Source organism: Coenobita brevimanus, chromosome 107 (genome assembly GCF_032717465.1).
Source record: "Coenobita brevimanus isolate Jiangsu-jjx chromosome 107, ASM3271746v2, whole genome shotgun sequence".
Classification (NCBI taxonomy): domain Eukaryota; kingdom Metazoa; phylum Arthropoda; class Malacostraca; order Decapoda; family Coenobitidae; genus Coenobita; species Coenobita brevimanus.
The window spans coordinates 17,566,149-17,584,031 of record NC_137060.1 but is presented as its reverse complement, the minus strand read 5'-3'; the positions used below and the strand labels follow the sequence as shown (position 1 = coordinate 17,584,031).

Genomic DNA, 17,883 nt, shown 5'->3' with positions numbered 1-17,883 from the left:
ACGGAACTCCCTGTGTGATGTGATGCGATGCTGTTGAGGACTTGAGGTATTGCCTTTACCACGATTTGTTTATTATCAGTTTGTATCCATAATCATTTTCGGCACGGGCGAAATGTATTTCGTATAATTATAATGTAATTAATTTATTCTCAGTTGTAAAATATCAAATACGAATTGGAAAACTGACATCTATTATTTTCTTTTAAGTGTTGAAGCACCAACGATGATATGTATCTTTTAATCAAATATCATTTGAAAAAAAGATAATTAAAAATGTACATGCAGACTGTCCGTCTACTTTATAAAGGAAAATAATGTGTTCTTGCGGGAAGCTAGATATGAAGTTGAAGTTGTTATCTTGATCCGAACCCTCTCGTGATCATTACTCAGAGCAACATGGCGGAGGCAGAAGGAATTTCGGTGGCCCCTCTTCGGTCTCTAGATGACTTTCTGCTGGAATCTTCAAGGTTTCAGGTTCCAAATTTCAAGGATCCCGAAAAATGGTCCAACAGAGTGTCTCAAAACCTCCTGTACTATCAGACCAACTATTTCCTGACCTACTTAATTGTCTTCGCTCTGGTGGCGTGAGTAGCATATTATTTATTTGTCTGACAGTGAGTTAGAGCATGACAAGACTTTGCGAAGCCATATAACGATTCTTTGTATGGCAGAAAATGATTTATGGTAGTAGAGATAACTTATTTGTATTAAAACTGTAATGATTTATAACAAACAGGTGGGTGACCTTTTCGTCTCATCACCGCCCCTTGCCCTCATTTACCAGGTAATAAGGTGTTGGTTTATATGTTTATGATATTCATTCTTTAAAAAGGTATTGGTTTGTTTGTTTCTTTATGGCTTTGATTTTTTAAAATGTCCTCTCATACTAACGTACATTGTAAAGCATGTAGTTTGCATTAACATACTGGTTAACCCCTTAACCACGGTCTTGTTTTGCTTTTTCTTTGCAGCTCCCGCGGGTATATTCGCGTTCCGACAGACTCTCTAAAAATATTTGCCAAAAGTCAGTTATTAGTCCTACGGTAGAATATTAAAATCACATATGCTTATGGCACATACCTTCAGCTTTCTCCTGTGGTGTTTGTTGAGCCTTCGTCGAGTACCGTAGGACTTGTGGAGACCTCTGAAGTTGGGTAACGAAGTCTCCACTTTACACTTCCCGACAACCCATAATATGATTACCACAGCCTGATATTATCACTAGAAACACTATTCTATGATTCTCAAATAGTTTGGAATCCATACTCCAAAAAAAAAAAACACTGTGAAAGCAATGAAAATTACGAGGGCGTATGACCTTCCCACTTCCGATCATTCGCCGTTGGTGTTCTGTCATTTATTATTCAAAAAAACACTCAGTTTATATTTCTGTTCCTAAGCAACGTTGGGTCTGGTTAGTACTTGGATGGGTGACCGCCTGGGAACACCAGATGCTGTTGGCATCCCTACGTGTCAAGTGGGGTTGGTGGAGGATTAGTGCCCCTCCCTGTAAAACAATTAACTCTAAGCCGTTGGCCACCCCGTTTGGGATACATGGCGTCTGGCAATGAATGAAAAACTATATAACACTTATATATATCTACAGTCTTTATCCATAAGTTTCCTTCAGTAATAGTAGTTTATTGTCACTGTGGGGATTCAATTTCTGTTTCAGTAAAATACATAGCATTCACTTTCTCGTCCTGTATACTAGCATTGAGAGTGAATGTCACTTTCACCTTCACTGTCATAATTCATAGTATTCATACATGCTAGAGTGAAACTTTCACATTCATTACTCCTAATATATATACTCGTATTCTTATAATACAGTACTACTCATTTACATTTCTATTTACGTTCTCTATTTTATTTACATTATTTACATTTCTGTTTTATTTACACTGTGTTATGCACTGTCACGTGAAGTAACTTATAAAATTATTTTCCACTGTTCACTTATATTTACATTCATTGCTTTTACTAGCTGTTTACACATTATTTACAATTCCACTTGCACTGTTTTACTCAACAGAAAGATGGTAGTCACTCTCTATCAATTGTCAGCCCTTTAACTCTTTCCACACGAGGTTTAGTAGGGGATAAAGGTCACAAGGCCCTTTGCATGGGGCTAAAAAGCGGCGGAAGTTAGCAGGAGCGAATCCGATGTACTTTCACCTTGAAACACGACAGTAAACTGATAGTGGGGGACCAGGGGGGCCTACCTAGGGAGAATGCATTACTGCCAACGTCAGCCTCTTGAGAGCTGCTAATATATAGCTGTGAAATGATTGGCAGGAAATCTAGACAATACATTATAAATTAGGTAGTTCCAGGTGAATGTAAATATCACTTAGGCTTCTCCCTTCCCTCCTTATATATATTTTTAGTACGAGAATAGATTATACAGCATATTCCAAGGGGAAATTTCATTCATTCATTCATTGCCAGACGCCATGTATCCCAAACGGGGTGGCCAAGGGCTTAGAGTTAATTGTTTTACAGGGAGGGGCACTAATCCTCCACCAACCCCACTTGACACGTAGGGATGCCAACAGCATCTGGTGTTCCCCGGCGGTCACCCATCCAAGTACTAACCAGACCCAACGTTGCTTATAAACAGCGAAAATTAGCAAACGAGTGCACATGAGGTGTTGTCCGGTGATAATTAGCCAATTCCAGGTGCATGGCACTCGCACTTACCTTATTTCTTTTTGGTATATATTATTTGGTATAAGAATAGGGCATAGGGCTTATTTTAATGGATGAAATCAGTGGAAAATTCCAGGGAAGATTTACTTAGCATAGCACAGCGTGGCAGGCGAGAGGAGAGGGTAATGGAGGGAAGGTAGGGAGGGGAGTCAAGAACGGGGAGAAATGACTAAATTGTCAACAATGGATGGGAGTACAGATGAGATTAGGAGTGCTGACTAGTGTTGGACATTGGCAGTACTGATAGATGATACAAACTACCACTTGAAAGCCCGGGTGAATTCTAAATAACACAGAATCGCAAAAGTGACACCCCGCGGTATGATCCCTTGCTCCCAAGCGTCACGAAAGTGACGCCCCGCGGTTAAGGGGTTAACAAGTACGTAGTCGCTAAACTTTCCACCTGGGCCACCTAGCTGTGAGAAGTGGGTAATGGGTGCTGGTAACAGTGTATCTGTTTTGTTCATGTGTACATGCTCAACAAAAGTTCGGATCATAAACTCTCTTCATCCGTAGCGAACCTCCGTCAGAGTCAGAGTGCATCCCATAGATGGCTGGTACGGCTGACTCGAGGCAGTATTCTGCGTCAACGAACAAGTTTCAACCTCTGACATCTACAGTTCCTATCTCTTCTACGTAGTTTAAATTATTTTCTGCCGAATGAGTAATCCTGTAACGACTAATGGCCTAACTTATGTAATCATGTCTCAGATCAAGAATGGTATTTCAGTAGTCCAGGACTGGCAAAATGCAAAACGAACAGTCAGACACCGGTATCTATTTTTCTACCGTAAGGGCCGGTCACAAGACTGTTCTTCCCCCCAGTATTCAGTAGACAGTTTTAGCCATGGGTTTATCATGTAATAATGAAAAATAATATGTTTATAAATATGTAATATATGTAGAGATGCGGTCTTTTATATTGTTTTACCTAATGTTTTCAATACTCGCATTATCCAATACTTTCAAGAAGTTCCTTTGAAATTCTGTGGACTAAAAATTGTCAACTGAATATTGGGATGAACTCTGACTGAGGTTCATTATGGAAGACGAGAGTTGATGATCCGAACTTTCGTCGAGCATGTACATACAGTACGAACAAACAGATACAGTGTTGCCAGCACCTGTTACCCACCTTTCGCAGCTAGGTGGCCCAGGTGGAAAGTTTGGCGGCTGTTCGTTGTTGTGTGGTAATCATAGGTGCATTTGTCTTCTTAGTGTAATAGGAAAAGTATACCTGTATAGTAGGATACATATTGACAGAATTAGAGAATTAACAGAGGAATTAGTTGGAGAAGAACTAGGAGATTTTAGGAAGAGAATAGGTTTTGTAGGTGTTTAGTGGAAAAATTTCTGGAGAAGGGAGAGAAGTTTTATGTGGCCTTCATGGATTTGGAGATTGCATATGACAGAGTGGATAGACAAGGAATGTGGAAAATATTAAGAAGATAAGGAATGAATGGGAAGCTGTTGAATGTTATGAAGAGTATGTATGAGGGCACTAGGACTGCAGTGTGTGTGGATGGTGAACTGAGTGAATTTTTATGTCTGAATGTAGGATTGAAACAGGTATGTTGTATGTCTCCATGGCTGTGCAGTCTGTATATGGATGGGGTTATAAAAGAGATACACAGTAGGGCAGTGGATGTTGGAGTAGCCCTAATGAGAGAAGGCAGCATTTGGAAACTTCTTGTCCTGTTGTTTTGCAGAGGATACTTTGTTGTTAATCCTTTAGGGTCGCAAATAGTTCTGTACGTTCAGTTTTAAAAATTACATTTTTTACTAAAAAAATCAGGGTTTGTATATTTAGAACAAAATATAATATGCATAAGGAACTAATATGCATCTGCCTACAAAATATTAGGGCCCTACTTACCATACAAGTCGTAATAACAATGGGGATTTTCATAGGAAGTGGTGTATGGTGTCACAGATAAATGCATTTCAGTATACAGAATGATAGAGAAACACTCCTACTAATCATAAATCCATGTTATATCTTCTCAACTGGATTGTCCAACACCCAGGAAAATAAGTAAATATTGAGAGAAATACTGGTAACATTTACCAGCTTCCTGGAACAGTTTTGAGATATGCTGAAATAGATGAGCCACGATCTTGGCCAGGAGACCTGTACCAATAAAGCCACGATTGTGGCCAGAAGACCTGAAAGGGTTAAGTGAAGATGAAGGGGAACCTTTCAATGAGTTTGGGAGGGTGTAAGAAATGGAATTTAAAGGCGAATGTAGGGAATGGTAAAGTTGTGGTGTTTGAGAGAAATGAAGTCACTAAATGCACAGTGGGGCTGGATGGTGAGGAAATGGAAAATGTGGGTGCACCTAAGTTCTTGTGTAGTGTGATGAGTAAGTATGGAAGTTTAGAGGATAAAGTGCTTGAAATGATACAACAGAGAAGAGAGGTTGCTGGTTCTTTGAAAGCAGTGGTAAGAAATAGTGAGCATGGACGTAAAATAGTCGCCACATGATAGTACAGTATTTTGATACAATACCAGCTCCAATGTATAGAAGTGAAACTTGGACCTTGTTGGAAGGACACAAGTCAAGAGTGAGGGCAGTGGCTATGAGTTACTTGAGAGGAGCATGAGGAGTTGCATGGAGAGGCATACTGACAATTGAGGAAGTGAAGGAGCATTTTGGTGTGAATGTGGATGTGGTAGAAAGCGTTAGGAGAAATGCATTGAGGTGGTTTGACCATGTGGGAAGGATGGAGAATGAGAGGCAAATGAGGAGAGTGTACATCAGTGAGGTGGAAGAAAGGGGAGATGGAGGATGATATGAAGGAATGGAATGGAGAGGTATATGAGAGAGGGGTGTTTGAGCTGGGGGAAGGGCAGTGTAATGGCAGAGGACAGGGTGACATGGAGGCACTTAGTTTTTGGCCACCTGCTATGGGATTAAGGCATCTGGCAATAAATAGATAGACATTGCTGTGGAAGTAAAATCATCACAACTTGACATAAATTGATAGAACTTTACCACACAGGCACGGTAGTTACAACTGTCTTCTTACAATATCATGATCTTCTGGAAAGCAATTATAGTAAAGTAAGCAGCACAGATTGTTATCTGGTCAGTTTGTTCAATAAAAATTGTAGAGGAAATATAAAGTATACAGTAGTGCACCAATTCTGGGGTATTTATTAGCCGACAGTTGACTGGATGTATTGATGACTGGTGATCTCACCAGTGAGTCATGTCAGTAAATCAAACATTCAAATAATAGAAAAGCTAATGATCCAACCTAACTTGACGTACCCTAACTAATTTTAGCCACCAAGGATTGCCACTTAACCAAAACTTAGAGAGCCCCTGAATACCTGGCAAGCCAAATCCCAGTCTAGTACAGTATTAACTTACTAAACCTAATATAATCTGTCATAACCTAACCTAATCTATCCTTTCCTAACATAACCTGTCCTTGATTAATCAGCTGAAATTATCCAAACATAATATGTTGGTAGAAAATTTGAAATTCCTCCAAAGATAAGACATATGGTACAATTGGAGTTTGGCAGCAAGTTTGACCACGGTGGTCACATCAGGGTGATGCTGTGTGGGATGTAAACAAGTCTTGACATATTTCACAGGTAAAATTTTTAAAATGCTCTGTATCTTTGGTAATCTGTGAAGCATTACGAGTAACCTGTGAGGGACTAGTTTCAATAGGAAAAAGTAAAGGCCGTGATCCTGTGGCAAAGACTTAATCATAAATAATATCGGGGCATGCATTATCAGTGAATCTGCAGGAGAGCTCCCATGCTTAGAATTTGTTATTTTTTTCTCAGTAAACTATAATGTTAATGTAATTCTGATAACCTTGAAAAGTTGTGGACATGCATAATAATGAAGATATCAGTTATACAACCTCCAGTTTTACATACAAACAGTGGCAGGTGGCCATCTGCTGTGTCAGATTTTTGGGTTGATTTGGTTCCAAAGTCAGTCCATCACTTATCGATTGTCGCTGTTAACCAAACCTAATACAGTATAACCAAACTGACTAACTTACTTCAGTCTAACCTAACAATTTAACCCAAGCTAACCACCCAAAATGATATGGGTCCGAAAGAGTTTCGGCACCGAATTGACCCACTGCCCTTTGTGGGATGCCACTGCCGATGCCAGCAAACCTTAGTGCCTTGAGTAACATAAATGTTATTTCCACAGAAATTGGGTGTCATCAGTTAATTAGACTATTTTAAAAGGTATTACCTGTCATAAAATTTTCATCGTTTATTAATGAGAGCTCTCCTGCAATTTGTCTACATTATCTGCACTCATAAATTTAATTTCATTTGTCATTTTCACTAATGTATTGCAGTAATGCTCCTTTTCTTCAGTAGTCTTAAAATGAAGTAAAAAAAAAAAGTGAATTTATAGCTTCAGTTTCACTTTATTTGGGACAGGATTTTTTTTTCTTTTTCCCTTCCCCTCCCTAAAAGCTTAGGAACACTTTCAAGTCAACTACCCTGTTTAGAAGTTTGGAATTTCAAGACCACTAGGTTCCAACATCCATGGGATATAAATACCTGTACTTCAGTTATTACAGACGGGTATAGGGAGCATTTTTTGAGGTACATCCCAGTTATCGTGCTTGGCATTCTTTTGGAGGATGGTGAATTAAAGGATTTTTACTGTACTGTCTTAGCATAAACTTTTCTTGATTTCCCTTTGGTTTATGAGTGACTGTTGAATTCATTCACATCTCCGAGATGAAGTTTGCTTAGTTTAAAGCTTAACTTCCAGTGTCTTCATTAAGAGCTCAGGTCAGTTATAATTTAGTTTTCACAATAACATCAGTTTCATAGGTAACCACATTCCGTTATTACATTGCTTCTGATTGTCTGATTTGTTTTGTGGAATTATGTTGTAAGGCCTCTTCTTCTGCCTCTGGGTGACTCTACACTGAGCGACAAGCCAAATGGTTTCCTGTACACCAGGAAACCATTTACCACGCTGGGTGGTAACCATATAACCAAATATTGGCACCTGGTGGTTTAGTGGGTAATTATTGCACTCCAGTCGGATTGAGCTGGTGAAGGTTTATATTCAAGGGGTGGTTGGGGTTTATTGCTCATGTAATGCCTCTCAGGGATGAGTGAGGCTGGTCACTTTCATCTTAAATGTCAGGACCAACTGCTTAGCCCCGGGCTCCTCCGCTCCTCATGGGGCAACGTAGGATTGGATGATGAATGAATGAATGAGACAGATACTGAAATTGCACAGCTATTACAGTACTGTAATGTATAATGTATATTACAGTAAGTTCAGTAACCTCAGTGTATAGTCATTCCTTGTTAAAACCCAGGATGTAATCCAAAAATCACAACTTATACTGTGCAACTGGTTCAGTAAATTGTGGCAGGCTGGAAAATCTGATTTGTAGGTAGCAGCAAAATATTTAATAGGCAGTATTCTGTACTGTACAGGTAATCTATGATAGACTTACAGTAAGGAAAAAATAATAAAGAAAGGGCAACATTAGTGAGGACTTACATACTCTGCAGCTGAATCTCATAAACATTATGTATTAAGTAATTTAAACCATAGCTGTATAGCTTAAAGTACATTAATCTCACTGTACTTACCTGCATTCTTTTTTTCAGTCTGATTCACCCTACGAAGATGTTTTATGGCATGACAGCTGTGGCCCTGGCATATGGACTTTTCTACTACCTGACCCATCACAAGCAGCCAGCAGCACAGTTCAAGAAGGACCATCCTTTGCTTGCCTTGCTTATCTTAGTGCTGGCCATTTACCTGATTGTTTACCTCCTTGGCTCTGTTGTCGTCTTCCTTCTGGGGGTCCTCCTGCCAATTCTAGGTTAGTTTTGTGGTTTTTCATCAAGCTTTATTCAGTGTACTTTCATCTGACAGAACTGGACCATTTCTTCAACATGAATCATAAGTTGCTGTTTCATGAAATTTGATGAGCCATTGTTACGAGGTTGGAATGAATTTCTCTGAATGCCGCTTAAACCACCCCTGGCTTTGGCAGTGAGCTAAGCTGAAAGGTTGGAATCTGTCAGATTAAGGTAACTGCCCTAAGGTGATTTTTATAGGTGGGAGGGGGGGGAAATTTTTAGTGTCATTTATATCCCCTTATTTTAATTGTTCTTTAGTTTTTTCTTATTTTTATGGAATTAGCTGTTTGTATCCACGTGTGTGGGTTTGGTAATTGATATTGTCCCCATAAACATTTTCAGCTAAAGGTAGTGCTGTAACCAGTACAAAGTGCCAAACCAATATATCACCAATATTTGCATTTTTTCTGATTCTGAACCGATTTTGATGTTTATTGTCGATATTGGGATATCAGATATTGACAAAAATAACATAGAAATTATTTTGATTGAAATTTTCCTATTCCTTCTGCCTGTGGGTGACTCTACACTGAGTGACAAGCCAAATGGTTTCCTGTACACCAGGAAACCATTTACCAAGCTGGGTGGTAACCATATAACCAAATTTTGGCACCTGGTGGTTTAGTGGGTAGTTACGGCGCTCCAATTGGATTGAGCCAGTGAAGGTTTATATCCAAAGGGGTGATTGGGGTTTATTGCTCACTTAATGCCACTCAGGGATGAGTGAGGCTGGTCACTCTCATCTTAAATGTCAGGACAAACTTGCCTAGCCTTGGGCTCCTACACACCTCATGGGGCAATGTAGGATTGGATGATGAATGAATGAGTGAATGAAAATTTCATAGGTGGTAGGTGGGGGTGCTCACCATCTACTCAGTTGATGTAGTGCTGCTCACGGGTGTCTGCCCTTTCCTCTCCTTCCTTCTTTCCTTCCTGCCTCTTCTGTCTTTCTTTACTTCATTCTTTCCTCATCCTTCTGCCTTCGGGTGACTTCACATTCCCTCTTCTGTCTTTCTTTCCTTCATTCTTTCCACGTCCTTCTGCCTATGGGTGACTCTACAGTGAGTGACAAGCCAAATGGTTTCCTGTACACCAAGAAACCATTTACTAAGCTAGATGGTAACCATATAACCAGATTATGGCGCCTGGTGGTTTAGTGGGTAATTATTGCGTTCCAATCGGATTGACCCGGTGAAGGTTTATATCCAAGGGGTGGTTGGGGTTTATTGCTCATATAATGCCACTCAGGGATGAGTGAGGCTGGTCACTCTCATCTTAAATATCGGGACCAATTGCCTAGCCTCGGGCTCCTACGCTCCTCATGGGACAATGTAGGATTGGATGATGGATGAATGAATGATGGATGAAAATTTCATTCAGTGTTTACCTGATTCTGTGTGATAGAACGTTGTTATTTTGACACTGTTTAGCAGCTTAGTGAAGATTCTTATTGAAACCTGTTAAAGGTTCATCATAATAAGTGGCTGAGTGAGAAAGGAGAAAAAAGAAAGAAAGAAAAGAACTGATGGCCAAAAGCAGTAAGTTGAGAATGAGGTATACTGGTGTTGTGTAAGCATGGTGACCGTGTGTGTTTATGTGCGTAAAAGAGGTACACACACTGTTGAAATTAGTGTGAATTGCCCGCATCCATTAGTTATTATATATTCTTTATTTAGTCATAATATTTACACTTTTCTCTGTAGTCTGAAGAAAGAAGTGATTTACTGCATAAGATAAGATAAGGCAGCAGATGAGGGCAGCAAGAGGAGAATAACTCTGTGATGAGGAGATGAACAACATATGGCAATTTTGTTAAATTTAAGCTGAGCTTCAGATAGCAAAACAATCCTTTAGTGGATAGAAAAACATTACATATAGATCTTGCCCATGCTTCTTCATTACTATGCTTTATGTACAGTACAAGGTTTGCAATTTGGTACTCGTCTGTGTGTGTGTGTGTGTGTGTGTGTGTGTGTGTGTGTGTGTGAGAGTTTATAATGCAAAGGAAAGATAGTACATCAAAGAGTATGAACATGTTTTGATGATGTGTACAGTATGTATGGATGATTGTGTGTAAGCTACTAGTGTTTGTGTGTGTAAATGATGTGCAGATTTGAGTGAAACTTCAAAACCAATATACTGTATTTAGCATGGCGGAAGTCACTGTGACCAAAAAGTGTTGTTCACTTATATCACAGACTCTTCAGTGCTAAGCTTTTTAAGGTAACTAAGATATACTTGACTGATGAATGTCTTGAAATCTAGAAATGCGTAAAGTTTTTAGTGTGTAATGTGAGCCACTACAGTACACTATACTACCTATGTATGTGGTTGGCGTACATTGAACTTAGCCATTCACACTTTATTTCATGGAAAGCCATTTTCATTATGATATATATAAGGAACAGTCCCTGCCTAGTACAGTAGTGTGTTAAATCCCATGTCAGGGATTAAAACGTGCATTTTTTCCACTGTGCACAAATTCTAGCTGGTCTGACCTGAATAGGCTAATGATTAAAATGGTACCTCGTCGTCGTCATCATCATCATCATCATCATTGTCGTCGTCGTCGTCATCATCCGGACCTCCTTTCCTGCCCTAGGGCAGGGTGAGGAGTAGCAACCTCCAGACAGCACAAGTTTCCCAATCCAATGGGCAACACTTCCATTCACTCATCATTGAAGTCCCCACAGTCCTGGCTCTGTCTGATACACCAAAAAACTTTCACCACATTCTGTAGCTTCATATAAACATATCCGATAGAGTCAGTCTGAACACTGTCACGTTAAAAATGGGTGCCAGATCCCTGATCATGCACTTCTCATAACATTCATCCAGCCAGCTCGATCTCTTGTTAGTCCCCTAACCTCACTGACTTCCAAACCTCTCTTCCTCACACACTCATCCACCATATCCCTCCACCTTCTCCTTGGCTTTTTTATTTTATTTTTTATTTTTTTTATGTATATATATATATATATATATATATAATGTGTCCGACACTGGGCACAGGCTTCACAGCCTGCTCCCAAGGCCCAGTCATCCACCTGCATACCATACACCTCTGCATGTCACCACTTCATCTTTAACACTGACCATCCATATTGAATACATGCTAAGGCTGTCTCCTACAGGACTGGTGTATTGGTATTAGCCGGGGTATTTTTGCGACATGTCGGCGGGTCTTCTGGTAGATCGGTAAAGTATGCTTTTTAATGAAATTCAAATCCTTAAACTGTTCCCTGCCCCAGTGGGGATTTGAACCTGGGTCCGGGAGGACTGCAGGCCACCTCTCTAGCGCCTGAGTTGCCTCCTCCCTAATTCACATTCACTCAGATATATCTTTTTCACCACTCTTTTGCTATCCTGCAACACTCAAGTCTCTGTTTCTTATCAAGGCCTTCATAGAAGCAGCTACTTTCCACTTCTTTTGCACATATTCATCTCTTTTCTATCACTATACCCAGGTATTTGAACTCTGTCTCCAATTCTATTCTCTCTCCATTCACTGTAACACAACAGTTGGAGTCACCTCTCTCGATTACCATCACTTTACTCTTTTCTACATTTACTCTCAAGGCACGATGCTCACAGACATCAGCAAAACTCTGCACTAGTCTACTAAGTTCTTGTGCAGTATTTTCAAATAGCACTGCATCATCAACATACAACAAATTTTAGGTATTCCATCCATCACCATTCATTACCAGTGCCATCCTTATCTCCATTACTCATGTTTTTACTTCTTCCATCACCCCATCCATGTATATATTGAACAACCAAGGGGACATCACACAACCTTGTCGCCACACTGACTGTGAACCATTCACTTAGATGCCCATTTACCCTTACACATACTTCACTACCATCATAAAACCTCTTGACAGCACCTAGTAGTTTACCATCTACACTATACATGCTCAAAACCTTCCACAATCCTTCTCTTTCTGCTTTGTTGTATGCTTTTCCACATCCATGAATGCCATAAACACCTTATGGTCCTTCTCACAAGCCATCTCCTCTATAACACCTTGTGGTCCTTCTCACAAGCAGGCTCCACTATCTGAATTACCACAGCTATTTGATCCACACATCCTCTACCACTCCTAAAACCACTCTGTCAGTCACTCACTAGGACTTTGATATCTCTCTTACTTTCTCTAATAATAATTCTTCCACCTTCCTTGTCACACTCAGTAAACTTATGCCACAATAAGTCTTGTACCCACTTCACTCACCTTTATTTTTGTACAGGGGTACAATCACAGCCTCTTTCCACTCTGCTGGCACAGTTTCACTCTTCCATGCCTTTTTACATATCTCCAGCAAGCACTTAATTCTGCTCTCTCCACTAGCCTTAATAATCTGTGCATAAACCTCATCAACCCCAGCTACTTTCCCATTTTTCTGCTGTTTCACAGCATTCTTCACCTGTGCCAGTGTCGTGTTTCCTGGCACTGCGTTCCATCTCTGTGCACCCCCAAAAGCAATCATGTTTACAGCTGCTCTACTCTCTCTCATCCCATTCATCAGGCTTTCAAAGAATTCTTTCCATCTAGTCCATACTTCAGCCCCGTATGTTAATAATTTACCACTTGCATCCTTCACACTTTCACATTTGATTCCACTGTCCCTTCTACATTTCTGCACCTCTTTCCAGAATAACTTCCTATTGTCAGAATAGTTTGCATTCATTTTTCCTCCAAGATCATCATTTACCTCCTCCTTTTTCCTCTTCACTAGTCTCTTTAATGTTCTTTGTGCTCTCAGTATATTCAATTCTTATTTCAGTTGAACCTCTGTCCTGTAACCACTCTAGCCATTTCTTCCTCTTTTCCTTCACTGTTCTCTTGACCTCTTCATCCTACCATGTCGTACCTTTCTTCTTTGTTGTAACTCTTGGCACACCACACACCAATTTATCATTCGTAATTAAGCAATCCCTATATGCATTCCACAGGCTGTCTAGCTCCATTTCATTCCAGTTCACTGATTCTAACTCCTTCCCTTCTTTGGCCCTGTATTCATCTGCCCCCTCCTTCCCCCCCCCCCCCTTTTTTTTTTATCAACTCGACATTCAGTCTTTCTCCCTGACTGCTCCTCTCTCTCCTGGTCCACCTCACTTCTCTCAGGGTGATCTTGCATACCACAAACACATGATCTGACAGACCTCCACATTGTCCTCTCATGGCCCTCGTATCAGCAACCATTCCACCATTGACCTCTCTGTGAGCACATAATCAGTCAGGCTCCTTTCAGCGCGATCCCCATCCCTCTATACCATGTATATTTATGTGCATCTTTTTGTTTGAAATACGAGTTACAAATGCACAACCTCCTTTCCTGACATATCCTTCAGCCGCTTCCCATTATCATTTTTTCCTGGTACTCCTTTACAACCCATTATGTCATCCTCAGGACCAGTGCCTACTCTTCCATTCATATTGCCCTTTACGATCACTTTATAGCTCCTGGGCACTTCTCCCACTGCTTCATCCAGCTCATCCCTAAACCTGTCTCTCTCTCACTCCTGTTATTACATGGTGCATAGACTACGATCACAGCCACTCTCACTTTCTCAAACTTGAAATTAACATGCATACGACTACGATCACAGCCACTCTCACTTTCTCAAACTTGAAATTAACATGCATACATCTCGAGCTGACACTTTGTAAAATCTCATTCCACTCTGCCACACCTCATTCATCAACAAAGCAACTCCTTCCTTGCATCTTCCTCACCCATTCATTCCCGATCTTACACATTTCACACCCTCTCACTCCTCCACTTCACACCCGTTCATCTTTGTTCCACACAGTGCCATCATGGAATATCTTGCACTCTTGAACACATTCACCACTTCCACCCTCTTACTCTCCTCATTCACACCTCTCACATTCCACGTGGCCATACGAATCTGCCCATTTGGTTGGGGCCGTAGGCAGGTATTAGGCCTTCTGAAGGCTCTCCGAAACATTTGCCAATATTAAGTGATTTTTGATAGGGGAATCTTGGGGACACTTAACCCGGCCAAAAATCCCAGTTATATGGTTACCATCCAGCATAGTAAATGGTTTCCTGGGTACAGGAGACCATTTGGCTTGCCACTTAGTTTAGAGACCATACGGCATCCCTACATTGAGTGAGTGGATGATGGGCACCCCCATCATATATATATATATATATATATATATATATATATATATATATCCATCCATCATCCAATCCCACATTGCCCCATGAGGAACATAGGAGCCTGGGGCTAGGCAAGTTGGTCCTGACATTTAAGATGAGAGCGAATATATATATACTGTATATATATTATACTGTATATATATATATATATATATATATATATATATATATATATATATATATATAGTGTATATATATAATGTACAGTAATCCCTCCAAGATCCAATGTAATAGAGCCAAAGGCATGTCGGGGACTTGATTTTGTCCGGAACTTGGGAAAGATGCCCTTGGACAGGTACTTATAGACCTCAATCCAACCTAACTTTGAAAGGCACCTAAATAACTCCCTACTGGACATGCACAGCACCTATTTAAGACCGTATGCACACAAATATGGGACAGAAACCATGAAATAAATGAAAAGGAACCAGAGAATGAGAAATTATAAGTGAGTATGGAAAATATTTAACATTGTACAGGGTACTTATGACACATCCGTGACTGTCACGAAGATTAACCCACCTCTTCTGAGGCTGACAGTGGTGAAAGTTCACTTAAAGCACATACAGTAATCCAGTGATGTGCTGCACTTAATCTTTTGCACTGTGAATTATAATTGTTTAACACTGCACATTCTGTTCTTGCTTGCGCTACTCCAGTTGCAGCATGCCAATGTTGCACTCTGCACTTAATCCTTTGCACTCTGAATTCTAATTTCTTAACATTGCACAACACTGTAAATTCACATGTGGCCTAGTGGTGAGGTATTGCAGTTTATTCACTGTTTATACACCAAAACGAGCACGTGGGGCAGCCGTGGAGCAGGCAGTCATGATGGTAGGTAGGTAGGAACTTGGGAGGGAAGGATGCAGTAGCGCTCTGTTACACGCCAAAATGCAGCTGTTCTTCACTGCGTGGCAAATTTAAAGTAGGGGTAAACACATATCGGATTTTGTGTGTGTGTGTGTGTGTGTGTGTGTGTGTGTGTGTGTGTGTGTGTGTGTGTGTCTAAGGACCCAAGCCCAAAATGTCCGGGACTTGGGATGTCCGGGCTTGGGTGTTGAGGTGTTAAAGGGATTGCTGTATATATAGATAGATAGATAGATAGGTAGGTAGGTAAATAGATAAATAGATATCTGTCTGTCTGTCCGTTGCCAGATGCCATAATCCCATAAGGGGTGGCCATTGACTTTGAGTTATTTGTTCTACGGGGAGGGGCACTAACCCTCCACCAACCCATTTGTTGACACGTAGGGAACACGTATAGTTTGGTTATATGGTTACCACCCAGTGTTGTAAATGGTTTCTTGGCTTACAGGAAACCATTTGGCTTGTCACTCAGTGTAAAGCCACCTATAAAGGAAAGAAAAGCAATAAGAAGTGACAGGAAAGATGGGAGGAACAGGAAGAGAGGAGGGCAGACACAGAAAAAAAGAAGTGGTAAAGGCTAAGGAAGAAGTAGGCAGCACTACATCAAGTGAGTGGATGATGGTCGCCACCACGTACCACGCTAGGTAGATATACATAGATATATATACAGTACCCTCTCATCCAAGACGGTAATATTGTTGCCTGAGGGTCCTGTCTAGGATGAGAAACGTCTTGGACCAATATAATACCTTATGGTGGGGGCGCTCACCATCCACTCACTCGATATAGTGCTGCTCTCGGGTGTCTGCCCTTTCCTCTCCATCCTTGTTTCCTTCCATTGTCTTCTGTCTTTCTATCCTTCATTCTTTCCTTGTCCTGCTGCCTACGGGTGACTTTACACTCCCTCTTCTGTCTTTCTTTCCTTCATTCTTTCCACTTCCTTCAGCCCGTGGGTGACTCTACACTGAGTGACAAGCCAAGTGGTTTCCTGTGCACCAGGAAACCATTTATTACGCTGGGTGGTAACCATATAACCAAATTTGGCGCCTGGTGGTTTAGTGGGTAATTATTGCGCTCCAATCGGATTGAGCCGGTGAAGGTTTATATCCAAGGGGTGGTTGGGGTTGATTGCTCATGTAATGCCACTCAGGGATGAGTGAGGCTGGTCTCTCTCATCTTAAATGTCGGGACCAATTTCCTAGCCCCGGGCTCCTACGCTTCTCATGGGGCAATGTAGGATTGGATGATGGATGGATGGAAAAAATTAATATTGTCACAAAATCTCCGAAAAGTGCCTATAAAAACATCAACCTAAACTTATTTTGGCACCAAAACAAATTTCCTCACATTGAATATGTGTGTTTCTGAGCTTGTTATCTCCAGCTTAGTAGCTCATTTATCTCCAGCTTGGTATTCTGAAGTAGATATATCAGACTAATTGGGGACCAAGCCAGTCTGAAAAAAATGAAATTCCGATAAAAGTAACATGAGGACTTGCCCCTGCTAACCCAGAATTTTTCCAAAATGTCTAGTATTAGTCCAGATTGCACCAACAGTTTTTCACTGTGACGTCATCAACTGTTTTCTCTACATTGCGGTACTGTAATGTATTATACATTCACTACAGTAATCGAATGGTATAATACATATAATAAATACTGTACTGTACACTGATAAACATGTCATTTACCTTATTGTGGTGTACATAGCTGAAGTGGTCCATTAGTGGAGTCTGTACAGTTGAGATGATTGTGCTGGAGAGGTAGGTGATGCACTTATTAAACTTAAAGGCACTTATACTAATCCAGTACACCACTTTTCTAATATTCTAGCACTTAGAAAATACTGTACTTTATTGTTACATCTTAGTTTTAAACACCTCAGATATGTACTTTACACTTTATTCACCTTATTATTTACAATCTTACAAACTGAAGATGTTCACTTTGCCTGTTTACTCCATAATCATCATCATCACCATCATCATCATTATCATCACCATCATCATCATTATCATCACCATCATCTTCATCATGATCACTACCATCATCATTATCATCACCATCATCTTCATCATGATCACTACCATCATCTTCATTATTTTTACCACCATCATCATCATCATCATCATCATCAGCAGCAGCAGCAGCAGCAGCAGCAGCAAAAGTACCAGGGCAGGAGAAGCTATTTTGTAATTTGTAGGGGGTAAAATTGCGAAA

At 40.5% G+C, this 17,883-nt stretch overlaps 1 protein-coding gene across 2 annotated transcripts in view; it reads left to right on the top strand.

Moving 5' to 3' along the window:
* The first annotated feature begins 396 nt into the window (after positions 1 to 396).
* Positions 397 to 17,883, top strand: part of Jwa (PRA1 family protein Jwa) — a 77,287-nt gene continuing 59,800 nt past the window's right edge. For both annotated transcript variants that reach the window (XM_080285533.1, XM_080285532.1), the window contains exons 1-2: positions 397 to 584; positions 8,339 to 8,556. In XM_080285533.1, coding sequence (XP_080141659.1) covers positions 397 to 584; positions 8,339 to 8,556 — 406 coding nt within the window. The remainder of the gene's footprint in view (positions 585 to 8,338; positions 8,557 to 17,883) is intronic.